A 13,991-nucleotide genomic window follows, 5' to 3' on the forward strand; every position below is an offset into this window, starting at 1 on the left:
GGACTCCACTAATAACATTAGTCCACGAAGAGCAGTGTCCATTGATTACCACTCTCTGTCTTCTTCCACTCAACCATCCCTTTATCCATAGCAGCAATTTGCCTCCAATGCCACACTGCTCCAATTTGTGCAGCAATTTTCCATGTGTAACAGTATCAAAGGCTTTTCTAAGACCCAAATATATGATATCAAAGTTATTCTTTGCATCCAGTTCCTTTGTGACTGGATGCAAAGTCAGACAAGACTTCCCCTTAACAAACCCATGCTGTGTCCAAGCTATAACTGAAGTCATGTCTAGATGAGCAATGTTTCTTTAACCAGTGCCTCCATTAATTTCCCTGGAAAAGAAGTTAAATTAACAGGTCTGTAATTACCTGTGTCTCCCTTTGATCCTCCTTTGTGGATTGGGGTCACATTCGCACATCTCCAGTCCATGGGTACCAACCCTGAGTCCAGGAAGCTCTCATAATTATGGCTAAGAGTTTGCTTACTTCCTTTGCCGCCTCCTTTAATATAACTGAATAGATTCTATCCACCCCAGGTGCCTTTCTTGTGTTTATCTTCAACAATTTATCCTCCACTTTACTCTCAGTTATTACAAGATTATCTAGCTTACTGCCAGAGTTGAATACACCTCTGGTATTCCCCTCATATGTGAATGTAGATGCAAAATATTCATTTAGTTTGTTAGCTACCTGAGCAGGATCATCAACAGTTGAACCATCAATATCAAGTGGACCAATCTGATTCCTCCCCTTCCTTCTAGAGTTTACATAAGTAAAGAATGCTTTGATGTTTTTCTTTGCATCCTTTGCCGAAGAGAGTTCTCGTAATCTGCGTTTGAATGCCTAACCTCCTTTGTAACTTGGTTACAGACCAACTTATATCTATCATAGGCTTCTGTGTCACATGTTAATTTATATGTATCTCATGCATTTTTCTTCTCTGTCACATGTCTAATAGTTCATCTGACATCCATTTAGGCCTAAATCTTGAACAATATTTCTTAGTTGGTATGAAAAGCCTAGTAGCTTCCAAGATTAATTCTTTGAATGCTTCCAATTTTGAATTTGCTGTTGGTAACATCATCAGTTGGTCCCACCGTATAGAATTTAAATACTGTCTCAGACCACTGTAGTCGCCTTTATGAAAGCAAAAACCCCTTTGCCCTTGACGGTAGTTACCTCTGGGTAAATCCCACTTCAGCACACTATGATCACTACCACCTAGTAGTTCCTTTATCAGCAGATGCATGAAGAATCACTACTGATAATCAAATCAAGAGTATTACTCCCTCTAGTTGCCTCCTGAACATGCTGCTGTAGAAAACAATCATCCAATAAATCCAAAAAAGCCTTGCTAGTGTGTGAGTGACCAACCCACAAATTCCAGTGACCAAAATCCCCATTATAAGACACTAATTTACGGGCCCATTCTATTTCTCTGCACAATTGCTCATTATACTCATCAGATTCATTAGGCCTATAACACACACCTACTCTCATTTTTATGAGACTCAATGTTGAGTCTGTTTGGTGTACTTATGTCACACTAAACAGACTCAACATTGCATTGTCCACTCACATCAATTAGACGCACTTCCTTACATTTTATGTGTTTCTTAACTAACAGCATAACCCCTCCTCCCTTCCTGTCCTGTCTATCCTTTCTGTACACATTGTACTCCCCAAATTCCAGTTCTGCACTGCTTATGTCTGTGTGATACCATGTCTCTGATATCCCAACAATATCTGCTTTTGATGTCTTGACCAGCACATCAAATTCATCAAATTTATTTACTATACTTCAAGCATGGTGTACATGCAAGTATACATGCACCTGTTTCTACTCTTAGTTACCCTAACACAGCCCATGTATTTACTTGTTCCACTATGACTCCCAGCAGTCGTGGAAATTCCCATTGCCTGGCTTTCCAGGCTCAATTGCATTTCAACAGAAGTAGTGCATGGATCACTTTTACCTCTGCCAGCAACTACTGTTAATCTATTAGTCCATGTATCACCCCCCAAGCTAGCAGTTTTCCAACCCACCTAACTCTGCCTTGATAGCATCAGCAAATATTCTTGCACCCTTTCTATTTAAGTGTAGAAGCAGTCTCTCCTATTAACAAGCAATCATATCATAACATCATATATTGTAATAGTAATGGGAGCTTACAGCAGTTTACATGAAGTTTATCCCATTATATTCATAAACTGTTACAGCATTGTCATATAAAAAAATATATACATAAACACAACTCAAGTGAAATGGAAAGAACATGCTATGAATTTAATATTTTGGTTGTGCTTTTAAATCCCAAGTGCAGATTGACTGAAATACAATCACTTCGCACTGAAGCTGAAAGCCTTAAACAAAAGATTAATTTTTAGCCAATTATCAAGAGAAATGATCTTAGCATAAAAAGGAAAAACAAATGTGATAAGCAAATACAAGGTGATTAAGTATGGTAGAACCCTGATAAGAAGTTTTCCAAGGGACTGGAGGTTTAGAAATTCTTAAGAGGGAAAACTTCTTAGAAGGGAAAATTACCTTAAGGGCATGAAATATTAACTACACAAATAAAAATGAAAAGATACACATATATAAGTTAAAGATCATTTTTAAGTACTACTTCAGAATTTATAAATATTTTGCTCTGCCTATAGGAAACATTTTTAAACTGAGAATTCCTAATTGCTTAACATTCTATTCATTAAACTCATTACCAAGGTGGAAGAATGAGCTCCTTTGGAGTTTCAACATACCTTAAAAGGTCGCAATTACAATAAGACACAGCAACAATCCACTAAGTAATTCAGAACTTTCACAACTATCAGAACTTAACTCTTAATGTGGTTGACGTATCCAATATATCCATAGGTCCAATGGCAGGGGGTGATGGTATCCGCTAAGAATAAATAACATTAGTCTTCTCCAGTGGAGAAGTGTTGCTTATTGGAGGTAATGCAATAGCAGGGCAACTTGTGAAGGTATTCACAATAGGAGATGTAAAAAATTATGCCATTTCACCTACTTTGGTGGTTTACTACGTCCAAAAATGGTGCAATGGACTAACTTGTTCAATTACCAAAATGTTTATATTGTTTTATATTTTTTACTACAAAAATAAATAAATTCTATATTTAAAAAACATTAAGTTGGAAAACATCATTTTAATAATATACCATGTATTCTTTATCACGTACTTTTTATGCGGGAAAACCTTTTAACTGAGAAATTTCTTACGTGGGAAAATAATGCATTACAATACAGGTAGTTCTTGACTTTACGAGTTAATTCATTCCTAGCGCACACTCGTAAAGCGGGAATTTATTTCCCATAAACATAAGGTTAAAAATAGGGGTTATGTTCCCAACAATGAAATTAGTTAGCTAATTAGTTTGTTTAAACAATGATTAATTTATCCAAAGAAATTAAAACGTAGCCTGTAAAATCAAGCGAATTATAATAATAGAGAAATTATTTATGACTTACAAAAGTTAAAGAACGTTTATTCTTCATCATCATCGACTAAATGCACACTCGTTGATCACTCATTATTGGCTTGGCACTCGTTGGTTTGTTGGAGTCGTCTTCTTCAGAAATGCTTCAAGAGGCGTTTGTTTCCAAGATAATCTTCTCTTTTAATTATAAATTTCACGATTGCATGCATAAGCATTTTTTAACGGCACACACAAATTGCAACTAACACGATCGTGTGGAATAACAAGTTTACGAAGCTTAAAAAAAAAAAAAAATGAATGAAGAGAAGAGAAGATTCTGAAAATTTATGTTTTTTATACGATTGAAGATTTCAGCAAAGGGCAAACACATTACACCATAATAACGTAAAAAAACCACACAATTCCAGCTATCGGTATTTTTGCAAATGCAAGAAGATTGAGTTTACTACCCATTTATAATTGCTTTCAGTAACAGAAAGGCCCAATAAACAGGAAAGTGCAAAAATTGTTTTCATTGTTTTATGGTCATGACCTACAGAAATGTGCTTTAGAAAAATGTCACAGAGGCGTTCAAAATTGGTTCGTATAACAGAACATATGATAACGATGGAAGTGTAGTGCATTTTAATGATTTGAATTGGAAACTAATACAATTTACAAATCATGCTCACAACCTTTTATACGGCCTTAAGGTCACATTCATGACCTTAAAAATGACAATTTAGAGAGATAAACAGCTTAGTTATACAGCAAAAATTTCAATGAGAAATCTTGAAACGAATCTTGAAAAGAAATCTTGAAACGAATTACCAAAAAACAATGTGTTATTGGATTCACATTAAGATATTTTAAATATGATGGTGTCTCTGGAACTGATTAATATTGTAAAGCAGGGTACACTGTATTGTATAGCTACGCACGTGGTTTGGAATGCAGTGTTTATGAATGTTTAACATTCATTTTTTGCAATTAATGTTCATATTTTTATTTTGTTGATACTTGGGGGGGGGGACTTGTAAACCCAGGAACTCGTAAAGCAAGAACTGCCTGTATACAGAGTAGAAATTGGGAATTAAGAAACCAAACCTAGTATAGGGGGAAAACTTCTAATGCAGGTTATACTGTATCAGTACCACTTTATTTATAGAACTGCATGAACATAAATTTCATGTTGTGCAGCTTTTATACGAATAGTGACTTCTTCCTAATTTGCAGCAAAGAAAGAATTTATGTCTATTATTATGGAAATTTTGCTGCACCATTGGAAGCTTAAATGCTATGCTCACCTTCTACTTTTTTTTTTTTTAACTGTATCACAGATAAAAAAAAAAAAAAAAAAAAAAAAAAAAAGGCTATAGAAGATATATTACTTAGACCTGTGACCTAAACAGAGGGAAGCACAGATATTTGCCTGCACTCTTCACAGATGACACAGTATAGGTTGGTCAATGAGAAAGCTGAAGGGTATTAGGGTGCAAGGGTGAGTTATGAAAATAATTCAAAAGCTGAAAAATGACAATATAACTGATAAAAGAATGAAAAAAAAAATTTAGTGCATTTCAACTGGCACTAATACCATATATACATAATGCAAACTGCAATAATTGTTTCCTATCATACATATTCTCAATGTAAAATTTATCAATAGAATAAGTTTTTTTTTTTTAATGATGAAATGTTTCATGTATGCACTTGTGTAAGTCAAATTATGTAACAAATGACTTATGACTATTACTAAATTACATAAATGACTTATGTAAGTCAAAAATAAAAGAAAATTGCCTTTTTTTTTTTTTTTTTGGTTTAAAGATAAGCTAAGGCTTAAGATCAATTCTCAAATCTAAGGTTACCTTAATATTGATAAAGATTTAATACAGTAATTCAGGAATATACAAAGGGTACTAGGAAAGTTTTGCAATATGACGCAACAATGAATCACAGGAAGCTGCTTGTTGCTGCATGTTGAGACATGTTCATACATGCATAGTAGCCGCCGCGCCAAGTCGATGGGCTCAGTTATTCATTAGTAGTGAGAGTGTAAAGTGCTTGCGATGGCATCGTGGTCACGAAATGAGATAAGGACAGTTTTGCGATATAATTTCATGCATGGTTTAACCACAGACCAGTGCTTAGAAGAAATGACTGTTGCACTAGATGATGATTGTCCACATCGTACAACGATATTCAGGTGGTATAGAGAATTCCAAAGGGAAAATTTCACTCTGGAGGATTCTGAGAGGCCGGGAAGGCCACAAACGTCAGTTACGGAGGAAAACGTTACTGCTGTGAGGAAAATGCTTGACGAAAACAGGCGAGTGACCTACCAACAGATAGAGGATACTTTGGGCCTAAATGCACCAGCAATTCGTTCGATTCTGCAAGATCATTTGCACGTGAAGAAACTTTGTTCTCTCTGGATGCCGCATCAACTGACTGAAGAGCAGATGACACGACGTGTGATTTGGTGCCGGGAGATGTTAAAAAAGTTTGATAAGGGACAATCTCGGTATGTGAACAACATCGTGACAGGTGACGAGACTTGGCTGTACTATTACGATCTGCCGACCAAGGCTCAAAACAAAGTTTGGGTCTTTGATGATGACGACACACCCGTAATTGTCAGAAAATCCCGATCTGTAAAGAAGAAAATGATAGCTGTATTTTTAAAATCGAGTGGAATTGTGGAATGTGTCGTTTTGGACATGCAGAAGACAGTCACAGCTAAGTGGTATACTGAACAATGCCTGCCTAAAGTCATTGGATCTATGAAGAACCTGCGGACAAAGTCAAGAATGGACATCTGGTACCTCCATCACGATAATGCTGCAGCTCACCGCGCCAGAGCCTGCACCGAATATTTGACCAGACAGGACTGAAACTTCTCGAGCACCCTCCCTACAGTCCAGACCTTGCTCCCTGCAACTTTGCACTGTTCCCGCATGTGAAAATGAAGCTAAAAGGGAAGCGGTTTTCCAGTGATGAGGACCTTCTAGGGGCTTGGGACAACGAGTGTGCTTTACTCCCTAGTGAAACTTGGCAGAACTGGTTTAAAGATTGGTTTCGGAGGATGGAGAGGTGTATTGAATGTAGAGGAAATTACTTTGAAAAAATTAAATAAACAAAGCTGTATTGCAAAACTTTCCTAGTACCCTTTGTATCCCCTGCAAATACAGGAGTCTTGTATTCAAGACTCCTGTATTTGCGGGGGATATATTCCAAGACCTACCGTGGATGGTTGAAACCATGGATATAAGTGAACACCTGCTGACCCCATATATAACATGATTTTCTTGTACATACATACATATAATAAAGTTTAATCGATAAATTAAACACACAGTAAGACATTACCAATATTAAATACAGTAATAATAAAGTACAGCAGACTCTCAATTTATTTGCTGGGATTGGATTAACTGGGCACGTCAACGCACTAAATCAAACTGTTTAGTTTGATTTAGTGCGTTGCGTCAATTGTTGTGCAATAGAACACAACAACTGACACAACAATTGTTGTATCAATTGTTGTGTTCCATCGCACCGCAAGAGGACAAATTTTGTTTCGTTATTTATGTTAGGGATGTCTGAATTTTTTTTTTTTTTTTTTGTTTAGAAATCGCAAAAATGATGGGCAAACAAGAGTTGTGCTTTCAAATTATTCAAAAGTTTGAACACGGTGCATCTGTTAAATCTCTAAAGAACCATTATAATGTTGGTGATCAAACCATATGCGACATAGTAAAAAATAAAGGGAAGCATCGTATTGGGTGCTTCCCTTTATTTTTTAACACGCGAGCAGTACGTATTAAGTTTTTTCATTTTTTTTCCCGTGGTTAACCGTGGGGTAACTGAATCAGCGGATACGGGGGCACAACTGTATATATCAAATTAACTTAAAACTTAATCAGCATTAAGTTAAAGTAATAAGCCAAACCAAAACTTAAAAATATACTGTTTTGTATTTAGAACAAAAAAAAAAAAAGTTACAGTCAAAGAATGACATACAGGTGTGCTTTGGAAATTGTTCCAATATACAGTTTTTTGTTTAAAAGAGCTTCTTTGTTAATAAAAACAGAATTAAAAGTTAAACTTTATTTCAGTTTGTGTCAAGAACTGATTGATTATGCATTCTTTTTCATTACATAACATAACATTCATAGTATACTTTCCATAATATTCATAATATACTTTCCATTACATAACATTCATAATATACTTTCCATTCAATAATGCATTTAAATCACTCTTTTCTTCTAATTTAAGTGTATATCTGATCTAGTTTGTTTTTGTTTCCCAGCAAAACCTCAGTACTTTTATTTGATCAACAAAAACTTTGTAGTAAAAGACATACAATCAATCTTTGAACTAAAAAGTTAATTTTACTATGAAAGATTTTTAAGTGTATTAATCTTGGTCTTTCATAATTATTAGCTATATAGTATCGGTATAAATACACCATAGTTAACCCATATATTTGAACTACGTATGTAGCGTAGAGGGCATCATTTTAATTGTATCTCATAATGTGGTTGCCTTCACAACGAGATAGCTACTATTGCATTACTTCAAATAAATAACGCTTCTCTAGTAGAGAAGACTACTGTTATTTATTTTCAGCGGTACCACCACCCAGACAATTGTTTCAAAGCTGTGCGGCTTCATCATCAGTGGGTGGGCTGGTACCCAGGTAATACAACAAGCCATCACAGTTGCGAAATTATATCCACATTATGAGAGATGAGATACAATTAAAACTATGCCCTCTACGCTACATACGTAGTTCAAATATATGGGTTAACTATGGTGTATTTACACCGATACTATATAGTTAATTATCAAAACCCATAAGGATTATGCCCTGTGCATTTAATTTTCCAAATAATTATTAGCAAAATCAACATCTTGTATTCAAAAATTCCTTCAATATAGTTCAAATATCATACACTATACTACAGATCACATTTTTTTATTGACCCACTTACCCGTAGTTATGTTGTTATTTGGTTTTTAGGAGCATTAGCAACTAAGGCCATATTGCTCCGGGGATATGCAGTGGTCATTCTCTGACCTTTCCTCATCCTCCGTATTTGGTGGTCACAGGCTCGAACCCTGGTCTAATCAAGAAGCATGTGCTACGCACTGCTGCTCCTGCCCACGGAAGCCCCACCCATAGTTATAAAGTGCTCTGTTCCCCACCAAACATGCTTACTAGTTTCCATTAACAAAACTAAAAAATATTTCTGACAAAATTTACATTTATTTTCAACCATTTTTCACATACAATACCATCATATAATGATATAAACTTATAAATTAGTATTAGTTATTTTAGAACATTTGTTACAAATTATCTGAAAGTTAAAAGTTTTTATAAAAAAGTAGTGCAAACTAGAAAAAAAAGTACAATCTTAAGATACACAATAGACGAGTGAAATTTTTAAAATCTTACCTTCATTAAAAGAATAACATGGAATGTTGATAAACTTTACAATGCGGAACAGCTCAAGGAAACATATGGCAGTTACCATCTGACAAGTCATAATAAAAAATGGATAATTAAAGCCATAAGATGATACAATAATTTTATTAATAAATGCCATTGAAGAGGAACATAATCCATAGAAGATTGCTGCTAGCAGACCACACTTCCATGCTGAAGAGGCACCCTATAATTGAAGAAGACTGTAATTTAGTAAATGTTTGAAAATAGCCTTGAAAGTTGGGGTTATAATTCATAATAATATGCTTTCAAGTGAGTAGATAAATGAAACTAACTTCAATATAATATAAAATCTTAAGCAGGAGAATGGTTCAAGGTTGATCTGAACTTGAATTTTTTCCAAAAAAACGTATATATACCAGAACCATCACACGTGCTCTTTTTCACAATACTGTCTCTCTAAACCAGTGACATCTAACCTTTTCCCATACACAGGCCATATTCAAAGTTAGATTTGCTTGCAGGCCACACTGAATGATTCGAGAAAAATTGGTGTGTTACATTTTCCATATCTTGTTACATGTAAAAGGAAGTTTCTATTTTCATGTTACCGTTTTTCAGGCTATATATAAAAAAATGCAAATTCCCAACACTTTTATGTGTAACAAATCTGTGTCAGTGATTTAATTTTTTAGATTTTATTAAAATTATAAAAACATGACTTACTTTTGTTTTTTAAAAAATACCTTACTTTTGCTTTTAAATGCTCACTTTAGAAAATTTACAACCTGAAAAGGATATCTGCTTTTAAATATTAAGGTGAATAAATAAATATAATGATACACCTAAAATTGAAATTATTCAAAAATTTTATTAAGTACAATACAAAATAACATTTACTGAACAAAACTTAACATTTAACGAGATGACTGACGCTGCACATTTTTAGATAATTGTTGAAAATTTGATTGAAAATTTGTGACGCCAATTCTCAATACGGAATGAAGATGCTCAACTCTTATTCTGTTTCTTTTAAATATTTATTTGATTTTGTGCATTTAAAAATTTGCTCTCAAACATACGTTAATCCCAACAAAATAGCACTTTTATCCCCATTTCACTATACCACTATTTGCATGATGGAGTTTTTCTCCATTTTCTTTTTGGGGATGCCTTCTCCTACATTCCCAATACTTCTAGCTATCCCCTCCCCTCTTTATTAATATCTCCACACTATTAATATCTTTATTAATATCTCTACCCTACAATTTTTTTTTTTTTTTTTGTCTTCGTTCAAGGAACTCAGGAGACCCTGGCAGATACCAGCCAGAGCAATCTCTAGTGACTGGTGGGCAATGTGGGGTCCCACCAAGGAGCCTCACAACCAAGAAGCCAGAAGAACAACAGAACACGACACAAATCTACATAAACCACATCTCCACACATACTTCTGGCATTTACAGAGTACTGTTTTCCTCACAAGAGTACTAAAGGCACAGTTGTAGGAAACCACCGTGCAGCCTCACCCCAAACACTATGTACACTATAAAGCTTTTGATGGCTCCAAAAGTGACACAGCTGTGGGAGCTCTGTGGTTCTACCAACATCAACAGTCTCTGTCTTATTACCAAAGGAATACAGTGTTTTCACTGCAGAACTCTATGCCATTAAGATGGGTTTGACCTTGACTGCAAATAACTCCACTTCGAAGACTATAATCTATACAGACTCTTTGCAGTGACAACTCTCCATGGCAATTCTCGCTCTCTACATCCATTGATAAATCAAATAACAACTCAAATATTGGATCTTCATAACAATAGGCAGAGTGCCACTTTTTGTTGGATCCTAGGGCACACTGGAATACCAGGAAATAAGCATGCAGATAAAGTAGCAAGAAATCCTACTGACAATGATAATATGAAGATTCTTTACACAGACTATAAACTAATCAAATGCCAAATATGCAATGAAAAATGGAGAGAAATTTGGCATAATCAGTTAAATAACAAGTTACGAAATAGAAAACAGAATCCACAGCTATGGAAATCTAGTTTCTGCTCTAACAGACATGAAGAGGTTGTGCTTGCCAGAGCACATATTGAACATTACGCACCTCTATTTATTGCAAGGTAATAATCACGCACTGTGCTGCACTGTAATTCGCCACTAACTGTGAAACATATTTTTATAGAGTGCAATCATTATCAGTCTGCCAGATCCACATCATTCTGATCTCTGTGTAACTTGAATGAGTCTCTTCAACCAAGACATATTATTGGAGACAATTCCAATTTATCTGAATTATTTTTCCACTATCTAAAACAGATTAATATATATATATATGCTCTTATAAACTCTTTTCACTAATCTGTATAGTCTCTCTCCACAGGAACAGGTGCAATTTGGCCACAGCAGCCCTTGCGCCAAAAAAAACAACTATAATGCTTTGCCACAACTAAGCTATCTCACTGCACTATGTAAAATTGCATCTTTATATTCAGCTTCAATTTCTGAAAGAAACTGTTGAAACATACGGCAATTAAGGTCAAGTGATCATATAAAATTTACAGTTGAAATAACCATATTCAAAACATTTCAGAGATCTAATACTTCCCCGCAGAGAGCTTCTTGATGCAAAATGGAATGAATTCCAATTGAAGGTTCAGATCCAATATCTATCATTTTCTTGGTTATTTTACCCATAAGCCCAATTTTTTACCAATCATATTCTTTTGCACCATCAGTGTTGGCTCCTACCAGGTTTTTAATATTTAATCCTAACTTTTCAATAGATTAGCCAAAAAAAACAAAAAGATTCACCTGCTGCCCCGTAAATACTCTGTAGATCAGCTAAATCTTCAACTGGTACAAAATTATCATTAATTCCATGTATGAAGATAAGGAGTTGGACTGTGTCACTTACAGCAGCACTATCATCTGGTACCACACTAAAATAAATCGGACTTGGTTATAACGAGCATCAAGAGACCGACAAAATTTCCTTATTATAACCGTTACTTGCTATATCAGTGATAGTGGAGATGGGGAAACCCCTGGGGCCATTAAACAATGAACACTTTATATCAATGATGAATTAAATCTACCTCCTTTTTTTTTGAATTCTCAATAACTTGAGAAAAAGATAGATTAAAAAACAAAAATATTAAAGAAAAAAAAATAATATAAGTAATACAATATATACCTACATATTATTTGTATTAATATGCTTGTAGGTGGTAGATAGTAGTAGTAGTAGCAGTGGCATGTGATGCAAGAAAGCAAGTGTATGAGCTTATGCAGCATCAGCCAAAAAAAAAAAAAAATCACACCATTCCCTCCAAATGCCTGTCCAGTTCCTCCTTGAATTTATTTAAGCTAACTTCCACAACAACAGATGGAAGTTTGTTCCAGCAATTAACCACCCGCTGGCTAAAGGCAAATTTCCACACATCTATTCTGCAACTGTCTTTCCTTAATTTGAATTTGTGCCCATGCAGGTTCGTAATCTGAGCAAACAGAAGAATCCCATCAGAATTCAGTATTCAACGCATTCAAGGCCTTATACACCTCGAGCAGATCACCTTGCAGGTGCCTAGTCTGCAGTTGCTGCAATTTGCGGAACTTAAGCCTTTCTTGGTAAGAGAACCCCTTTATTCACCTCATCAATCTTGTTGCCCTTCTCTGTACCCATTCTAGCAACTCTACATCCTTCCAGACCTGTGCGTTGTACTCGAGGCCTGACCACTCCTTGTACAAAGGGATAATCACCACCTTTTCCCTGATAGCAAAATTCCTGTATATCATTGACAATACCCCATGACCTGTTCTGGCAGCCTGTCTGCATTGTACAGAAAACTTCATATCTGACTGCACAATCACTCCTAGGTCTTTTTTTTTTTCATTTTCTACCACCCTGAGCATAGTACCACACAGTTGGTAAGTTCCTCTGGGGTTACTTCTACCCATATGCAGTATTTTGCATTTGTCAATGTTAAACTTCAGTTGTCACTTCTCGGCCCATCAGCCCAAATTTTCTATATCCTGTTGCAGTAATACAACTATTGTTGTATTACTGTCTTCGTCATTGAAATCTTTCCTGATTTCTTCTGAAACACAGGCAATCCATTCATTTGCCATTATTGGATATATAGATTGAGATTCTCCACTAATTTTTGCTTAAACAATGTTATGGTGGTTTTTAAATCAATCCAAGCCAACTGTTGTTACACACAAAATGTTGTGTCCAAATCGTTTAGCAAATTTTTCCGCTGGAGCCTTCAAGATTGGACCGTGTATTGAAAATCCTCACACTTTCTAAAAATTTTTTTTTTTTTTTCGCTTGTGTTCTTTTCCAGTGCCAATATGTAAACATCTTTATTCTTCCACAATGTCGATACACTTGAAGAGGACAAAGAAAACTTTTTACACACTTCAACATTTTTTGCACCATTTCTAACTCACGAATAATTTCAAATTTTTTGCGAATTGAGATTTTTTTTGGTTAGTAGACGTTTCAGACAGAAGGGTTCGTTTCTAACTGATTTTACTTTAAAATGATAAAGTGATCTTAGCTGACTTCAATCCTTCTAAAACTCAGTCCTGTCTTATATCTCACAAAAAGGATTCTTCTGCTCTTATGCTTATCTTTGGTGACACTCCGATTTCTAGGCGGCAAAATGATATATCTCTTTTGGGGATTACCCTGACTTCTAATCTCTCTTGGCACAAGCACATTACAAATATTGCTTCCTCGGCATCTAAAAAACTTGGTTTTCTCTTTCACTCTAGGCATTACTTTTCTTCCAAACAGCTGTTCACTCTGTACAAATCACAAATCCGTCCTACCATTGAATATTGTTCCCACAATCTGGGGTAGTGCCCCCAAAACCTCTCTCAGGCTTCTAGATTCCATTCAGAAGAGGGCAATTAGTTAATTAATGACTCATCTCTAACAGTCTCTCCACTCTGTGTGTCATCGACGTTCTGTTTCTACTACATGTCTTTTCTACAGATACTTCTATGGGCACTGTTCTTCCAACTTCAAACTCACAAAACCAACTTTTCATCTTCCTCGTTTATTC

At 35.3% G+C, this 13,991-nt stretch overlaps 1 protein-coding gene across 1 annotated transcript in view; it reads right to left on the reverse strand.

The window, feature by feature from the left end:
• Positions 1-13,991, reverse strand: part of LOC150081595 (uncharacterized) — a 109,279-nt gene that overhangs the window by 41,567 nt on the left and 53,721 nt on the right. Inside the window, exon 5 of the mRNA XM_090380254.1 lies at positions 8,917-9,133. Coding sequence (XP_090236380.1) covers positions 8,917-9,133 — 217 coding nt within the window. The remainder of the gene's footprint in view (positions 1-8,916; positions 9,134-13,991) is intronic.

Source organism: Mastigoproctus giganteus, chromosome 8 (genome assembly GCF_048544385.1).
Source record: "Mastigoproctus giganteus isolate SK-2022 chromosome 8, ASM4854438v1, whole genome shotgun sequence".
Taxonomy (NCBI): Eukaryota; Metazoa; Arthropoda; class Arachnida; order Uropygi; family Thelyphonidae; genus Mastigoproctus; species Mastigoproctus giganteus.